Source organism: Scleropages formosus, chromosome 20 (genome assembly GCF_900964775.1).
Source record: "Scleropages formosus chromosome 20, fSclFor1.1, whole genome shotgun sequence".
Classification (NCBI taxonomy): domain Eukaryota; kingdom Metazoa; phylum Chordata; class Actinopteri; order Osteoglossiformes; family Osteoglossidae; genus Scleropages; species Scleropages formosus.
Window position 1 is genome coordinate 3,329,133 of NC_041825.1, and position 15,901 is coordinate 3,345,033.

A 15,901-nucleotide genomic window follows, 5' to 3' on the forward strand; every position below is an offset into this window, starting at 1 on the left:
AGTAGCCTATTAACACTAATCCCTGAGTTTATGCAACACCCAATACACGATAACTTCGAAATATTCACGCAATTATTACCCAGATACTTTCAGACGGTTCCATTTTTGCTGCAAGACAGAAAAATGACACTAATCACATTTCCTTGCTGAGTGTTGCTAAAAGGCAAGAAGTAATGAAAGTGGGGCTTTACTCTTTACTATTTTACACAAGTTGCACACAAAGTTCTTCTGAACTTGGATTCATTTAAATGTGTCCTTGCTGAATATTACAGCCCCTCCCTCGTTCCCCTGCAGGGACATCAGGTGGTGTCCGAGAAGGTGTTAGTGCTCCTCGCATCAGCACCGTTCATGTCCTGGCACCCAGCTCCCTGAGCTGCTTGTAGCGTTTGGATGGCTCTAAACAACGTCTGAAAACTTTAAATTGCCAAATAAAAAACCAAATTAAAAAAAAACTCTGAAAACAAGGTAAATGTGACACCTGTGTCACCAGGGTTCAGAAGTTTTAACAGTGTGTATCAGCACAGAGAGCCTGTTACTGTTCACACTCAGCCTTCATGTCAGATTTTGTCTTCGGTTTTCACTTAGTTTCTCTGATGTGCTGCAGGACCGAGCTCAAGACGTCACTTTGTCTTTAGCTTTATCCAGAAAACCTTATCAGCCGAATTTAGATTTTTATGTGCAAAACACTGCTACACATATTAGTTTTCTAGGAAGACGTGATGTAAACCAAACAGTACACAATTCAATATTAATAAAACAAGTTCATGATTTAAAAAAAAAGGTATTTTGGTCATTTCATACATACAAAATTTTTTTCATTTAAAATGACAGCTTAAATATCACAATCATACATTTTAGGGCTCCATTTACATGAAAACAAACATTTCAGTGTCGCCAAAATGTGGTCGCCCCCATAGTTCCCCATGGGACGACGCAAAAGAGGAAGAGATTATCAAGTTTGACTTTCCCCTGAAAGCTTCTCACGCCAGAGGGTCATCATTCTGGAGGTAGTGATTTGCTCTCAAAGTGCCCTTCCAAGTGTCAGTCGTATTCCGAGACGTCCTCCAGCTGCACCACCTTGTCCTGCACGAACAAGGGGAAAGGAAGGTTTTGCACAACTTTTTTAATGTACGAAGACAACGAGTAGCAGCCTTGTGTGCCAATAATGTGTTACACAGTGCTTACGCAGCCCTCTGCTGACAGGGGCACGGAGAGAGTGGAGACACCGCGTGGTTCATGTTAAGTTAGTGCCTAAAAACCACGTGAAAACACACGCATGCGCACACACAATTATCAGATTCTTTCATTTCCCCTCAGGTCACTAGAGTCTAGAAAAATAAAACCACGAGATCCGGTCTGAAATATAAAACCTTTGTGTTGTTAACTGTAAGGTCTTTTTGCAGAAAAAAACAAGTTTTATTTTCAGGTTTTTCATATAAACATAAATACAACAACAAACACTCCCGCATCATCCCTCCCTACCTGCCCCAAACTGAGCTCCAGAAGAGGGAAAAAACTGAATGAATCAATCAATCAATCAATCAATCATTTAATAAACAAACTAAATTACTGGGAACATGTAGTTCTAACTAAATACAACTAAGTAATTAGGCAAACAAAGTTAGAGTTTAACCGAGTCCAAGCCCCCACCCCATTCAGGTAGAAGATCATCTAAGGTGTCAAAGCGTTCCGTAAAGGGGACCCTGCTTGGTGCAGAAAGGATTCACAGAACCTCGCACCACAAACTTCACTCTTTTGAGTTTTAGACGAGAGGCTAAAACTGAGCCTTATCCTTATTGAGCGCCCAGCTATAAGGGAGGCAAAAAGCAACGACTTCACACTGTTTGGCAGTCAGAACACAAAGAACATTTTAAATTTTAACATTTTTTAAAATAATACTTTTTATTTAATAAAAAAAAAAAAATTAACTTTTTTCTCGCAAAAACTTCCAAACTTACTTGTAACAGCAGTGCAATGAAAAATGAGTGATGGCGCGCGTGAGTTTAATATCATCACCGAGACAGCAAGGAGGAGACAAGATGGGAAAACACTGAATGTTAATGATGAAAGGCGAAGAGAGTAACAGACAGAGAGGGAGTCACTTACCCATCCACCCTGACTCTGCACCCAGGGGGCAAAGTTCTGCATGTACCGCTCCGCGTAGCCCCACATCCTCTGCGTCCCGGTTGCCGTGATGACACGTCTCGACACTTCCATAGTCACAGCTACGCGGGACAGCGTGGGGTTCTCAGCGATGGGGGATGGAGCGTCGTCCTCGCAGGCGAACATGTCGAGCAGCTTTGCGAAAGAAGGGTACGAGAGGCGGGCCAAGGTTGACCTCAAGAAAGGATCCGACTGGATCTGTAAGAAAGATCGTAAAAGACCACTGGAAAACACACAATATGGGCTACCGTCTCCAGCTCCTCCTGCCAGTCAGGCCACGTGATATCAGAATATTTCAAGATATACCCCCCACTGTAATACCTTTTTGTCAATGGCATCCCCCTGCATTGACAAAATCTGGACGAGTTGTCTCACAACAGCATCCTTGTTGTCATCTAAGAAAAGAAAGAGGCAAAATTAAAAATGTGTAACATATGTCTAGAGAACTAATATGAAACCCTGTCGTGCCAGTCATTTATGGGAGAGAAATTTTAAATTGCACATTTGACTCAAAGCGGTACCATGGTACACCATGTTGTGTTGTGAAGCTCCACATGGCGGCACTGGAGAGCCACGAGAACAGAGCATCACTCAACACAAAGTAATCTCACAAGATTTCTTCCTGCAGTTTCCACCCCAAAGGTTTTCCAATAAGTGAGATAAAATTAAAACAATTGACTAACCCCTATAAATCACATTTGACCACCTTAATAAAGTGAGACCGTGCTGATAAACTGCATAAAGGAATCCATGAGTCCACCCGGCACCAATCGAACCCTGACTGTACACAAGCAGCAACACAACCCTGTTTCCAGGGTGATTCACACACTGATACGATGGTTGGTTTACCAAGAAAGTAACCAGATGGACACCACTGAGGGCTAAAACCTTTTTGGCTGGAGACACCAAGTTTGTATCTCTGTCCCAAGACGTGTGATAAAAATGCCAAAGCTGTTGAGCAGAATAAAGTACCTGTTGTGAACGTAAAATAAGCAAATAATTGGCAAAAATGCTGTTGTACTGAATAAGAAGCCTGTTATAAGAAAAAAGGGTGTGTGTGTGTGTGTCCATAAGCTGCAGACCCCATTATAGAACGGCTGGGTGAAATGAACCTCTTAGTAGAATAATACTGTATTTTTTATCTGTACACCTAGTTTACAGTCTAGTCACTGAGTCTACCGTGGTAAAGAGTGAAATGGGTTCTCACTTGCTGTCATGGCGGCGGGTTGGCTGTCCAGGGTGGGCTTCACGGGTCTCGCCGCGGTACGTTTCTGTGCAATTCTGTCAAGCGTTCCTGCCACCTCATCATAGAACTGAGGAGGGTAAGCTGGGAGGAGGAGAGGCGAAGCAAGAGAGAGACGTCAGAAACACGGCCGTGATCCAAATTCACACTGATACACCACAGCAAACAGTAAAAACTAGAATGGAAGTGCTTTTCGAAGTTCATCTGCTCTTACAGGTACACTCCACCTGAAGAAGGCCATATCGCCCCTTAAACGTTTTTAAAAACAGCGACGCCCCACCAGAGTGCTATGCTCCTCCACCTCTGGGCGTCTGGTGGTTCCATAAACAAGCCGTCCGCAACCGAAATGCAGAAGGTTCTGCCTATCTACGCTATACGCAGCTACTAGGGTAACACGTGCACTGGACTAACTGTGTGTCAGTGTCTCTATGTCTCCATCTGTGGGCGAGATTCATTCGTTTACTCGGAGTTGAGTCACTTTGGAGAAGAAAATCCGTTAAAAAAATTAGAAAAAAAGCTATGAAAAAACTAAATGCTAATAAAAAACTGTTAACGTAAAAACTAAAAACGTTCTTAAAAAAAAAATCTGAGCCTAATCAAAAGTAGTACCAGTCGAGAGTCAAATGGACCCAAACTGAAGATGTGTTTTTGTAAACACAGACCTTATAACATGCAGGATTAATGGTCTTTGAACCCTGTAAGTTTTTTTTTTTAAAGTCATAATGTTATTATACAGAAACCCTTGGAGCTGCGCATCACTTTCCGCTAATAAAACTTTGTACGCTGCTAGAAAACACTCATATTTTAATGCTGCTTTAATTTTTCTTTCACCATTTTGTGAGCAAGCCCTAATTTTAAAGTAAGGAGCAAGTTTGAGTGTAGCAGTGAAAATCAACTGAGAACGCCAGGTCTGCGTCTCCATGGCGACCGCTCACAGGGGGACACAACTGCACTCTGTGGCTCCGCCTCCTGGCCAAGCGGCAGTGAATCAGGGCGCTTGGGCTGCTGATGCTCCTCAGCGATGCTCTCCTTCCTAGACGACTTGACTCTGCGCAGCAGTGACGACAAGCTCCTCAGCTTATTTTTCTTCTTTTTCTCCTTCTTCTCGCCACCCTCTGCAGAGGAGGTCGAGGATACAGATGCGGCGTCCGACTGGAATTCAATCGACAAAAAAAAACAAATATGGAACATCTCAGCTACATATTTCGATTTTTTTAAAAATAAATTATCTTTCCATTACACTCATGGCTGAACAAAACAAAACATTTTCAGCAGATTTATATGAAAGTTTAAGCCGCAAAACATTAAAATGCATCTTTTCTCACACTCACAAATTTTAAGAAAATGGTTTAACAAAAAAAAAAAAAAAAAAAAACTATTTGCATATTCATTTAAATTATCCTTCTATTTAAACGAGGATCTGAGGACTGTTGGCCTCCTTTATGTCCCAACAGGTTGCCCATCAGTCTACAGATCACAGCTAATACACCTTTCACAGGTCAACAGCAAATTTTTTTTTTTTTTTTTTTTTTTTTTAAAAAAAGATCAAGATGACTAAGGAATCACGGCAAGTGACTTCATACAGGGTGACCACACAGACTGAAATGATAACTGACTTAACTTTAGAAAACTTACTTCTTGCTTGTCCTGTTTAAGGGCTAAGCTGTTGTTGTTGCTTCCAGCAGAGATCTTCAGCTTCAACAAACCCATCTGAATGTCTTTCGGCTCTGGAGTGACACAACTCTCTGCCTTGGAAGACTCTTTCTTTGGGTGCTGAGATGCGGCGGAGCGACTCCTGCGCCGCAATCGCTTCTTTATCATGTCTTTGAAGCCATGCTTCTTCCCCTCTGCAACGCTGATCTGCTCATCGAGGGAGTCCCAGCCATCCTCCGTCCACCTTCGGCCCTCTGTCTTCCGAGCACTGGGGCAGGAGGAAGCGTCACAAACAGAGACACGGTCAGTTCTTTCAATGGACGTCGAAGAAATAAAGAATTAAATATAACAATAATGGGAAAGAATCGGGAATGAGAAAGAACGGGAGAAAAGAAAAGAAAAATGAAAGTAACATGCAGAAGCGCATGCATTTTAGGTAGATTTAATTAGAAAATCTGTAAAATAAGGTAAGGATGACTGTGCACCACTGTTGTTTCACCAGCTGTACCTGGCAGCTGTAACGGTGTGAAAGGAGGGACTATGTTGTGTTGGAAAGGCAGAGTAACACAGTTTATAGTGAGTGTGTGCAACACAACAGAAAATGACATTGAAGTTGTTCAGAATCTCTCCAAAATTAAGTCATATAACAGGTTAAATGTAGTCATTTCTGTGTTATTCTATGTTGTCCATCACTATATACAGGTATGTGTTGCAACATCCTGCTGGATGAATAATAAGTGCACTTTGCCCTTTGGTGCCACCAGCCTCTCGTGGATTTACTGTCCTCCAGCAGAGGTTACAGTAGAGTCATAATTACTGAGTCTAAAGAGGAACAGAAGTAGGCTGGATAACAAAAAAGTCCAGATAGTGGAACCATGTGATATGAGCTGTATTTGCAAGTAGGTTGTTCGATTGGCTCAGTGATGAAATAAAAAGCGATGTGCTGATTGTTTGTTTAAACACCAGAATACAGTGTTGTATGAAAGTATGTGAACTCTAATGGGATGGCCATTATTCTCGTATAAAATATAACCCTAACCTACAAAATGTACATGTTAAAAAAAATTAATAAACGACAATGATTTACACCCCTGACTCTACTTACCTACTTGGTTTAACCAATGCAACCTGGGCTTCGCTTATTTTCGGACCTGCATTACTTGTTGTTTCTACTATACACATGATTTCTTCTAAATAACATATGGAATTGGTCGTTACACACCTATTATGTGAGAAGCTCCTACAAATTATTATTATTATTATTATTACACACCTATTAAGTCACATGAGAAACACTTTCTCATTCAATAACCATTTTGTGGTAAAACTAAGGGACACAAGAGCTTCACACACTTTCAAGCAGAACTGTATATATTTCCATGCAGGTATGATCTCTTTACACTGTTTTATGCACAAGCAGAGAAGACTGGAAATGGGAGGAAGGTTATGCTGAAGACAGAAGATCAGTCAGGACCTTCATTACCTGAACTTGTTAGCATCTCTGTATGCTCCCCCGACCCTCCCGGGGCGCTGGGATGGGGCCACAGTGAGAGATTGCCGAAGGAATGCTCCCAGCACCAGTCTGGTGTCCTCCATGATCTCCAGAAGAGAAACAGAATCGCCAGCGGTAGGAGGACAAGGGTGAGTGGTGGAGGAGGGCTCGCTTGCTCTTGCTGCCATTCCTGCAAGGAGAAGCGTTGTTTACTGGGGCAGGAAACGAGCCAAACATCTGATCTCAGTGGTGGAGTGTAGAGTAGGTGGGCGACTGTGTAAGCTGCACAAACGCAGCCGTTGACACCACCACACAGGAGAAACAGCTCTTGGACTGTAGTGGAAGCCAAAGCTGAACTATGCTGCACTTGCTGCTGTGCGCTGGTTCCAGTTAACTCATCAGAGCCAATATTTCAGAAGAAAGATGGAACAGGTTTAAATCTCTGCACTTAAGCAATTAGAGCTTCGTATACCCATTTACAACAAAAACATTAATTTTTAAATAATAAATAACAGCCTACAGTACAGCTAACTGGAGGGAAGTATAGCTAAAGCGTTATTAATTAGAAGGCTGTATAGCTACAGTATAACTAAATTCTAGTTAGTTATAACATAGTACAGGCAGTCCTGAGTTACGAACGTCCAACTTACGAACAACCCGTAGTTACAAACCACCCCCTTACTGACTGGAAGTTGATTTTTTTTTTTGTCACCCTTAAATAACAATCAAATGAAAACTTCTTAATTAACCCAATTATATTAAAAATTAGTCAATGTATATACAATGATTTGTAATAATAAACGGACTCTACTTTGCAAGGTGCATCAAAACACTGGGCATCTACAGCGGTTTGTCGGCTTGTCGGTGGGGCGCGTGAGCCTGAGGTAAGACAAACTTTCTTCTTTCCCCGTTAACAGTGTCTCGTGTGTTCCTGGATTTGGCTTTTTGGCTTGGCTTTTGGCTTCTCCTTTCTCCTCTTGTGGCATACACAATCACCCCCTTATATTTACCATACGTCACCCAAATTCAACTAATTACAACTATTGCATTCTCCAGCTCAAACACACAGTAACACGGGTCATTACATTATTATTATTACTGTATTGTTATATTAAAGATGTTTTAGTGTATCCGAAGTGTTTCTTTAATGTTTTTTATGCATAGAAAGGTACACGATATACTAAGTCAAACATCTGACAAACTGACATTACATACCCACCATACCTAACTGTTCCGACTTACGTTAAAATTCAACTTAAAGACAGGTTAAGGGCACGGAGCTCATTCATAATCGGGGACTACCTGTATAGCTAAAGCGTAGTTAATTAGAAGGCAGTACAGCTACGGTATTCCTAAACTGTAGTTAGAAGGCAGACTGATGTCCCGTCCTGGGTGCGTCCCCTCCAGCCTTATGCCCTGTGTTGCTGGGTTAGACTCTGGCTCCTTGTGCCCCTGTATGGGACAAGTGGTTTCAGAGGGTGTGTGTTCTGACTAACTAAAATTTAGTTATACTGTAGCTAAGCATACTGTAGCTATACTGCCTTCTAACTAACTACACTTTAGTTATACTATGTTCTGACTAAGGTGGGTGGCACAGTGGTGCAGTGGGTTGGCCCGGGTCCTGCTCTGTAGTGGGTCTGGGGTTCGAGCCCTGCTTTGGGTGCCTTGTGACAGCCTAAAGCATAGTTAGAAGGTAGTATGGCTACATGCGCGTGCAAGGTGCCGAGTCAGGTCAGACCCATAGCGACCACTCGCGTGGTTTCCAAGGCAAGTCAAGGGAGGAACAGAGGTAGGTTACCAGGTCCATCCTCTGCATGTCGGGGGAAGTGAATACGGGACAAAATACAGAGCTGCAGTACACCCCAAGCAGGACATGAACCCCAGACCCGCCACACAGCAAGGCACCAGTCAAACCCACTGCATCACCACACCCCCCAGCATTGCGCCCATACGGCTAAATTGTAGTTATAAGGCAGTATAGCTAGTGTAGGAAAAGTGTTAGAAAGTAGTATACCTAGACTATGGCTAGCTAGAAGGCCATATAGCTAGAGTATAACTAAGCTGTAGCTACTTGGAAGGTACTATAGCTAAAGTATAGTTAGAATGCTATATATCTAGAGCAGAGTTACTGTGAAGGTAGCTGGTTGGAAGGAAGTATAGCTACACTATAGTGAAGTGTAGCTTTTTGGAATAATTAGCTGACAATTAAAGAGCTATTCGACAGTAGGACAGAAGTGCTACAGCTTCACAGCTCCTGGGCTGTGGGTTCAAACATGTGAGAATGTGGCTCAGTCTGTGTGGAGTTTGCATGTTCTCCCTGTGTTCTTGTAGGTCTCCTCCCAAAGGTGAACTTGTGACTAAACTGAACTTTTTATTAACAAGAGCAACATTGTGTCTGAGCTACATAAAACCAGGAACAACAAATTATGAATACATCCACATATACTGATGATGTATGGATGAGTGACCCATTGTAAGTAGTGTATCTAGTGTAAGACACCTTGGTGAATAAGGTGTGTGGGCTGATAACACTACATAGCATCCATTGCAAGTCACCTGGGAGAAAAGTGTCTGCTAAATAAATAAATGTAAATGTAAAAATGTAAATACAAACAAAAAGACCGGAAAACTGCAACTTTTCTAAAGTGTGATCAAGTGCGATGGTTTTAAAAGTCCACTATCCAAAACATTGTGGAGAAGTAACGGGGGCACAGTGGTGCAGTGGGTTGGACTGGGTCCTGGTCTCCAGTGGGTCTGGGGTTCAAGTCCTGCTTGGGGTGCCTTGTGACGGACTGGTGTCCCGTCCTAGGTGTGTCCCCTCCAGCCCTACGCCCTGAGTTGCCGGGTTAGGCTGTGGCTCCCTGTGACCCTGTATGGGACAAGCGGTTCAGTGTGTGTGTGTGTGTGTGTGTGTGTGTGTGTGTGTGTGTGTGTGTGTGTGTGTGTGTGCGTGTGCAGAAGTTATGCGAGTTATCAAACAGGTGAAATGATCATTTTTTTCCTGACACTCTAAACTGTCCTTAATATGCATCTATGTGTGTCTGAGATGAGACAGGCTGGGGTCCCATCCAGGGTGTTCCCCGATTCTTCCTGGGACTCGCTCCAGGCATAAACAGGTTCTGAGAACTGGATGGATGGATGAATAGATGGAAGAATGATTATGGCAGATAGGCCAATACATCTGACATTTAGTACTTCAAGAGTCAACAGTTCAGCATAAGTAAAAACCTCCTGACTTCAGCATTTATTGTGAAAAGCTTATTTTGAAACTTTCATTATAAATTTCAAAGCTTACAGAATTCTCTACAGAACACATTTGCAGTGTTGCAACACCATCGCCAAAACCACCAGATGCATAATCACCAGTCAGCAAAGACTAGCCATTAGTGCCTTTTCTGGTGACAACCTGATTTCCAAACACAGCCATTTGGTACAATCAATTGTTTGATCAACTCCTACATTGCCAGTCAAGACTGACAGAATATCATATCATAAATGTTATAAAAATATAGTGAATAATAAATTCTTGGTAATCTGAGTGTCCACAATTGAACAATACTGCACGTGGCAATTCCAGCAACGGTAATTCCCCATAATTTACGTCATAAACTGTTGTACAGGCCGTAGTTCCTCTTATACAAATCTCCCCAAAACTTCCTTAACCCAAGTTTTGAAGCCTAAGAAACTTCATGAAAAACATTTCCAAGAAGATTGTGAAACAGAAATATGCTTCAGCAGGCCCACCACTGTAACATTAAATAAAACCCTTAAAGTCAGTGTCCTACAATCTGCTCATGTATCCACCTACTTATAGGATCCCTCAGTTCACCACCACATAAAGCTGTATCCTAATTAGTTGGTGTGTTCTTCATATTTTAGATATGAGCAGTAAGAAAACGTATGTTATGCACTATGATTTACAGACTAAATATCTTTTTGAAGAGTCTGCAAACTACAGTATGGAATAGGCACACTGGCTGTGTGCCTGCTGATGAAAAAAAATGTCTGAAAATAATGTTTTGGGGGGTCACACCTTTGGTCCAACCATGCAATACCAGGTATGAAACTCTTTGAACAGCAAGCTCAGTAGGCTCCACACATATTTCTAGCTTGTAATGACGATGATGATCTCACTAATCCCTGCCGGGAAATCCACTCAGGCTGCTGCTGTGATTTCAAACACGGCTTTAAATCCAGCTCTGTCTTTGTGGAGTTTTAATGTTCTCCCCATGTTTGCCTGAACTTCCACTGGGTGCTCTGGATTCCTCATAAAGTCCGAAGACGTGTTTCAGGTGAACTGGCGACTCTAAATTGGCCTTAGTGAGCAAGTGTGTGTGACTATAATGTACTGCTGTCCAGGTTGTACCCTGCCTGATTTCCCACATCTCCAGGGTCGACTGTGGACCACTGCGACCCAGCAACGGACAATAGGTCACTGATGTTAAATGCAGGAGTAATGAGTTCTGTTATGATTTATTCTGTTTTAAAACACTGTGTTCTCTACCAGTTCTATATGCAGCTACGCATGTTATGTATCCTGGTTAAACGGTGGCATCAGACAAACTTTGCAAATAGTGTGTCTACTGCTATACCCCTCCATCTGTTGGTGAAAAGTACTTTAGTTTTCTCTGAGTTCTACGTCACTTTACAGGAAAGCCTCTGAAAATTCAATAATGATAAGTGATTTAAAGTCCAACAACAAAAAATCTCAAATATCATCAACAAGCACTACTTGTGCAAAGGAGATACTGCTTAGAAAGTATGTCTTTTACTAAAATTAATTCACATTTACAGTAAGTCCTACAGCATTCACCTCAACAGCTGGTGTAGCATGCCGACGGCAAGTATATCCGATTCCTTTACGATTAAGTGTGTCTAAAGAAAACAAATGAAAAACCCATATATGGGTTTCCAGGAGGAGAGTTAGCGGTAGGTTGGGTGTAGGCTGGGGATGAGTATGAGATGATGAGGAAAGCCTGGGCTGGGAGAGATTGGGGATTAGTTGGGTGCAGATTCCAGCTGGGCTGGAGTGGGTTGGGGTTTAGTTGAGTGCAGGCTGAGGATAGGCTGGAGTGGGATGAGTTGGGGTTGAGTTGGATTAGGATTTTTGAGGGTAAATTGGAGAGGGATAGGTTGGGATTTAATTGGGTGTGGGCTGAGTATAAATTGGAGTCAGCTGGTTTGGGATTTAGATGAGTGTAGGTACAAGATAGGTTGGAGGGAGTAAGTTGAGGTTGAGTTAGGGTTAAGATTTTTGAGGGTAAATTGGAGAGGGATGGGTTGGGGTTTAGATCAGTACGGGCTGCGGACGGGTTGAACTGGGTTAGGGTGGGATTCATTGAAGGTAGGCTGAGTTATGCATTTCGGGAGAGCTGTGTTATGAGAACTTCTAGAATATAATTCGAGATATCATTTTACGAAATATGAGAGTTGTATGGTTGTTATTTACAAAAACATCCATCCTGAAATATGAAAGCCCATTCCCAAAGTGGCACTTAATGAAATCAAAGCTAGGGCTCTGATTAAACCAAAAGCAACCTTGGCTTCTTAAAAAAAGGTTCGGCCCCTTTAGAAACGGAAGGTGTGTGAGATTCGTCTGGAGTAGAGAAGGAAGAGCATTTTGATACGTGACTTAATTCCATGCATAGTAGTTGACGAGAAAAAGAAGGAGAAGAAAACGAAACCCGGCAGCAGAGAAAGAATGACAAGAACTTCAATTCAGGGCCGGTATGGGACAGTAACGTCACCGAAAGGACGCAAATAAACGCGAAGGAAACCTACTCAAAACAGTGCAGACTAATAAAATGTACTGTTTCCCCCTCTTTTTTTTTGTTTTCCAAACGTGGAACGAGCTGAGCTCGTCGCGTCGGTCGGTTCGCGGACACTAACCTGCGAGCGCGCGCTCCGGCGACGCGGCTCCTGACGTGAGGCGACGAGTCATTGTTCGCGACGCGAGCGAACGCATAAAACACACAGACACAAACACACGACACGGCCTATCGTCCAAAGTGTAACAAAAAGAAATCCATGTTAAAATTTTTACGCGGTCACTTCTGCTCTGACACGATGATCGCGCGGAACTGCGCCGCACTCGGCACTGCAGCCGCTAACTTCTCTCTCTCTCTCTCTCTCACACACAGAGACAGACAGACCGCGTAACTGAGACGTGTGTGTTTACATGACCGCACGTCGCCCTTTTTCACTGAAACGTCTCTCCGCGGATCTTCCCATCTTGTGGTTCCTGGAGAAATGCTGAAAGTTCAGACAGTCCCACAAAAGTTCGTGATTGAGCGTTTCCTCCTGGCGTTCGTCACCGTGCCTCCCGGCTGTGCGCATGTCTCTTTCTCTCTCTCACACTCGCGCGCACACGGACTCGCTCGGCACGGTTGTAAAGAGCCCGTCTCCCGTCGACTGGCAGCAAAAAAAGACGTGCTAACACACTCATAATATTAAAGTGTAGATGAAACTTAGGCGAGATGAAGACTAACGGGCCATGAAATGAAGTCTCGCGCTCTCTGTGAATAAGCGCCAGTGCAGGGTCGCGGTGGTACGGAGCCTGTCTTGGTACGGTACAGGCTGTACGGGACACACCAGTCCACGGCAAGGCATCCGTTTGTTTTTTGCTCAATTAAATTATTAATAACTTTGCCTGAGGTGGCTTTCACTGATGAATAAACATCTTTACACCGGTTTACCCGTGTAAAAACCAGTTTCTTTTTTTTTTTTACTGCAGCTGTTCAGGGCAAGAACCTCAGCACTGCAGGGACAAGAGTGGGATCTGAACCAGAAACCTTCGAAGAAGGCAGCTCTAAGGATACTACTAGGTGTGGAACCTGGAGGGAGAAGTAATCGACTGTTAAAAGACACAGCAGAATGATTTGGACACGTGATATTTATTAGAGGATGGAAAAAAATCATGTACAAAACATTGGCCATAGCAAAGGTTTCCATATATAGGTTGGCGTCAAACACAGTGGTTCATCGAGTGATGATACTGCCGAAGCCGCGACTCTCGAGGGAAAGTCCTCTTCGCCGTCCCCACTGAACACGTGTCGAACCCCCAGCCCTGACACCCCCAAGCCCTGCCCAGTGTCTCTTTAAAATGAAACACTGGTACAAGGATTGGGAGAGACAGGACAGAGGGAGTGAAGGATACCACGGTACCAATAAGTGGGATGACAAAAAAAAAATTTAATAACAAGACTGCGACAGTTATGGTCGACTGATTCGAAGGACATTTACTCAGAAAACCTTCTTTAACACATCTGTTGACTGACCTCATAATTATAAGAGGGAAATAATTACAATGGCAATAAGTAGGTTAACAGTTCACCTAATTACGAAAATAATCAGAATCCGATTTATTTAGCCAAGTAGTCGCACACGTACAAGGAACTTCGCCTCGGTTCCCGATGGCTCATAGTGTAGAGTAGACAAAAAAAAACATACATATACATACATACATACAGGGATTCGTTTTGGGGGGGAGGAATAAATATGAGGGATGGAATAACTAAGAGGGAAAAAGTATTGCAGAGACTAACAACAATCAGCTGTTTGTGGACATAAATGCAATTAATTCATTTTGTCAACTAACATCTGTCCAAATATTAATGTAGCCATGATTTGTTATTTCTGCTCCTGCTCAGCACTAATAGCTCCCTTCGCACACCTACCTCTACCTCTGTCCCTTGACTTTGTCCTTATCATAAAGGACCATGCAGTGTCTCCTCTCTTGTTCCTTCAGCATGTTGTCCAGCTTGTGTCCCCCTTCCTACTTGTGGTCCTCTGCCCCGTTCTGCCTTCATCTCCTGCTCCGTGTCCCTTGCGCTCATTATCAATGCCCGCTTCTTGTCCTATCTTCCCCCAAGATCGCCGTTGACCAGGCCTGGGCCAGTGGGAAAGAGAGCAGGGTGAGGCATTTCCTTTGTGTCAGGAAACGACACCACATCAGAGGGTAAAAAAAAAAAAAAGAGACAGAGACAACGGAGACTGAAATGAGGGAACTGCAGACGTGTGTCACGTTTCTCCACCAGCACCGCAGCACTTCGATACTGTCGCAAAGCTGAGAGGAATTACCGTGATCACCCTTAAAGCATGGTGTGATGTATACCCCCCTTTATGTAGGTAATACATTCTTAAACATGAATTTTCTTCAAGACAGAATTTCCCTTAGTTTCACACACACGCTGGCTGAAGCCACTTGTCCCGAGCGGAGTCGCGGCAAGCCGGAGCCTAACCTGGCAACGCAGGGTGCAAGGCTGGAGGGGGAGGGGACACACCCAGGATGGGACGCCAGTCCACAGCACGGCACCCCAAGCAGGACTCGAACCCTAGACCCGCTACAGAGCAGGCTCCGGCCAAGCCTGCTGTGCCACCGCACCCCCCACCCTTTGTTTCAATGGTAAAAATTTTTATGTTCTCAAGTCCTAAAATTTACACCCATTTATGGTAAAATGTCATCAAATCCAATTAAAATGGACAGAGTCAGTTCAGTTGTCGGTAAAGAAAAGTGGTATCAATGAAAACGATGGAAATGAGTTCACGGCAAACAAGTTGTAATGCATGTAACCTAAATGTTTATATGCATCTCCAAAAAAAAATAATTAAAATAAAAATACTAGGAAGGAGATCAGGAATCGTGGATATTCTGCTACAGTTTAATACAGCTACTTGTATGATGCACATTGATTCATATGGTGGAAAGAAACTAACTGAACTTAAGAATCACACGTCTGCATCTAAGTGTCTCTTTCTCCTAATGTAATGAACACATTGTAATTTCTATGAGATCTTCGTCGCTTTGGAGAAAAGTGTCTGCTAAATTAATACATGTACATGTAAATTTAAGTTGACCTGGTTTGAACGGAATGGAGTGACAATTACTAAGTTTATTACAGGTAAAACTAGCAGACGAGGGCTGATGGAGGTTGAGAACTTCAAGCAGGACAAACCAAACTATACCTGCAACGAAAAAGTCAATGTGGCTCTAGTGTCGCTCCGCTCAGCTGTCAGAAGGTGCAAGAAATCCAAATTCGGTTCTTCGAAATGCAAAGAAATGCTTTATGAGCCAAAGTGGGGGTATTAAATGAAGGTCTTTGTGAAGTATAATTATTGTAACCCGACTGGCCATATCTCGGGGTATGATTCACATGAGTCTCAAAAATTCTGTTGCAGCTCCTGCGACTGCTGGTGAGTTGGATGACGACGAGTGTGGAAAACAAGGTGAAAAGTAACGGGCACATATATGACAGCGGTCAAACGGGAAGGGGCGCCGTGCAGCCCGGTGGGAATGATACGTGACTGAAACTCAAGACTCTACGTTCACAGCATCATTTTCACTTATCTCT

General features: G+C 43.2%; 1 protein-coding gene across 1 annotated transcript; it reads right to left on the minus strand.

The window, feature by feature from the left end:
- Positions 1-844: 844 nt before the first annotated feature.
- Positions 845-13,169, minus strand: LOC108925134 (uncharacterized). The gene is made up of 8 exons (XM_018736897.1): positions 12,441-13,169; positions 6,543-6,741; positions 5,042-5,327; positions 4,342-4,558; positions 3,371-3,490; positions 2,485-2,558; positions 2,107-2,361; positions 845-1,083 (listed from the first exon to the last, which is right to left on the minus strand). Exons 1-8 carry the CDS (start codon positions 12,514-12,516, stop codon positions 1,042-1,044), a joined length of 1,269 nt encoding a protein of 422 aa, XP_018592413.1. The 5' UTR covers positions 12,517-13,169; the 3' UTR covers positions 845-1,041.
- Positions 13,170-15,901: the final 2,732 nt, after the last annotated feature.

Excerpts from the sequence above, each read along its gene's own strand:
- LOC108925134 (XM_018736897.1), bottom strand. The coding sequence starts at position 12,516 with ATGCGTTCGCTCGCGTCGCGAACAATGACTCGTCGCCTCACGTCAGGA. Across the intron at positions 4,559-5,041 it reads TTAAACAGGACAAGCAAGAA|TCGGACGCCGCATCTGTATC; the intron begins GTAAGTTTTCTA and ends ATTGAATTCCAG. Across the intron at positions 2,362-2,484 it reads GGGATGCCATTGACAAAAAG|ATCCAGTCGGATCCTTTCTT; the intron begins GTATTACAGTGG and ends TCTTTCTTACAG.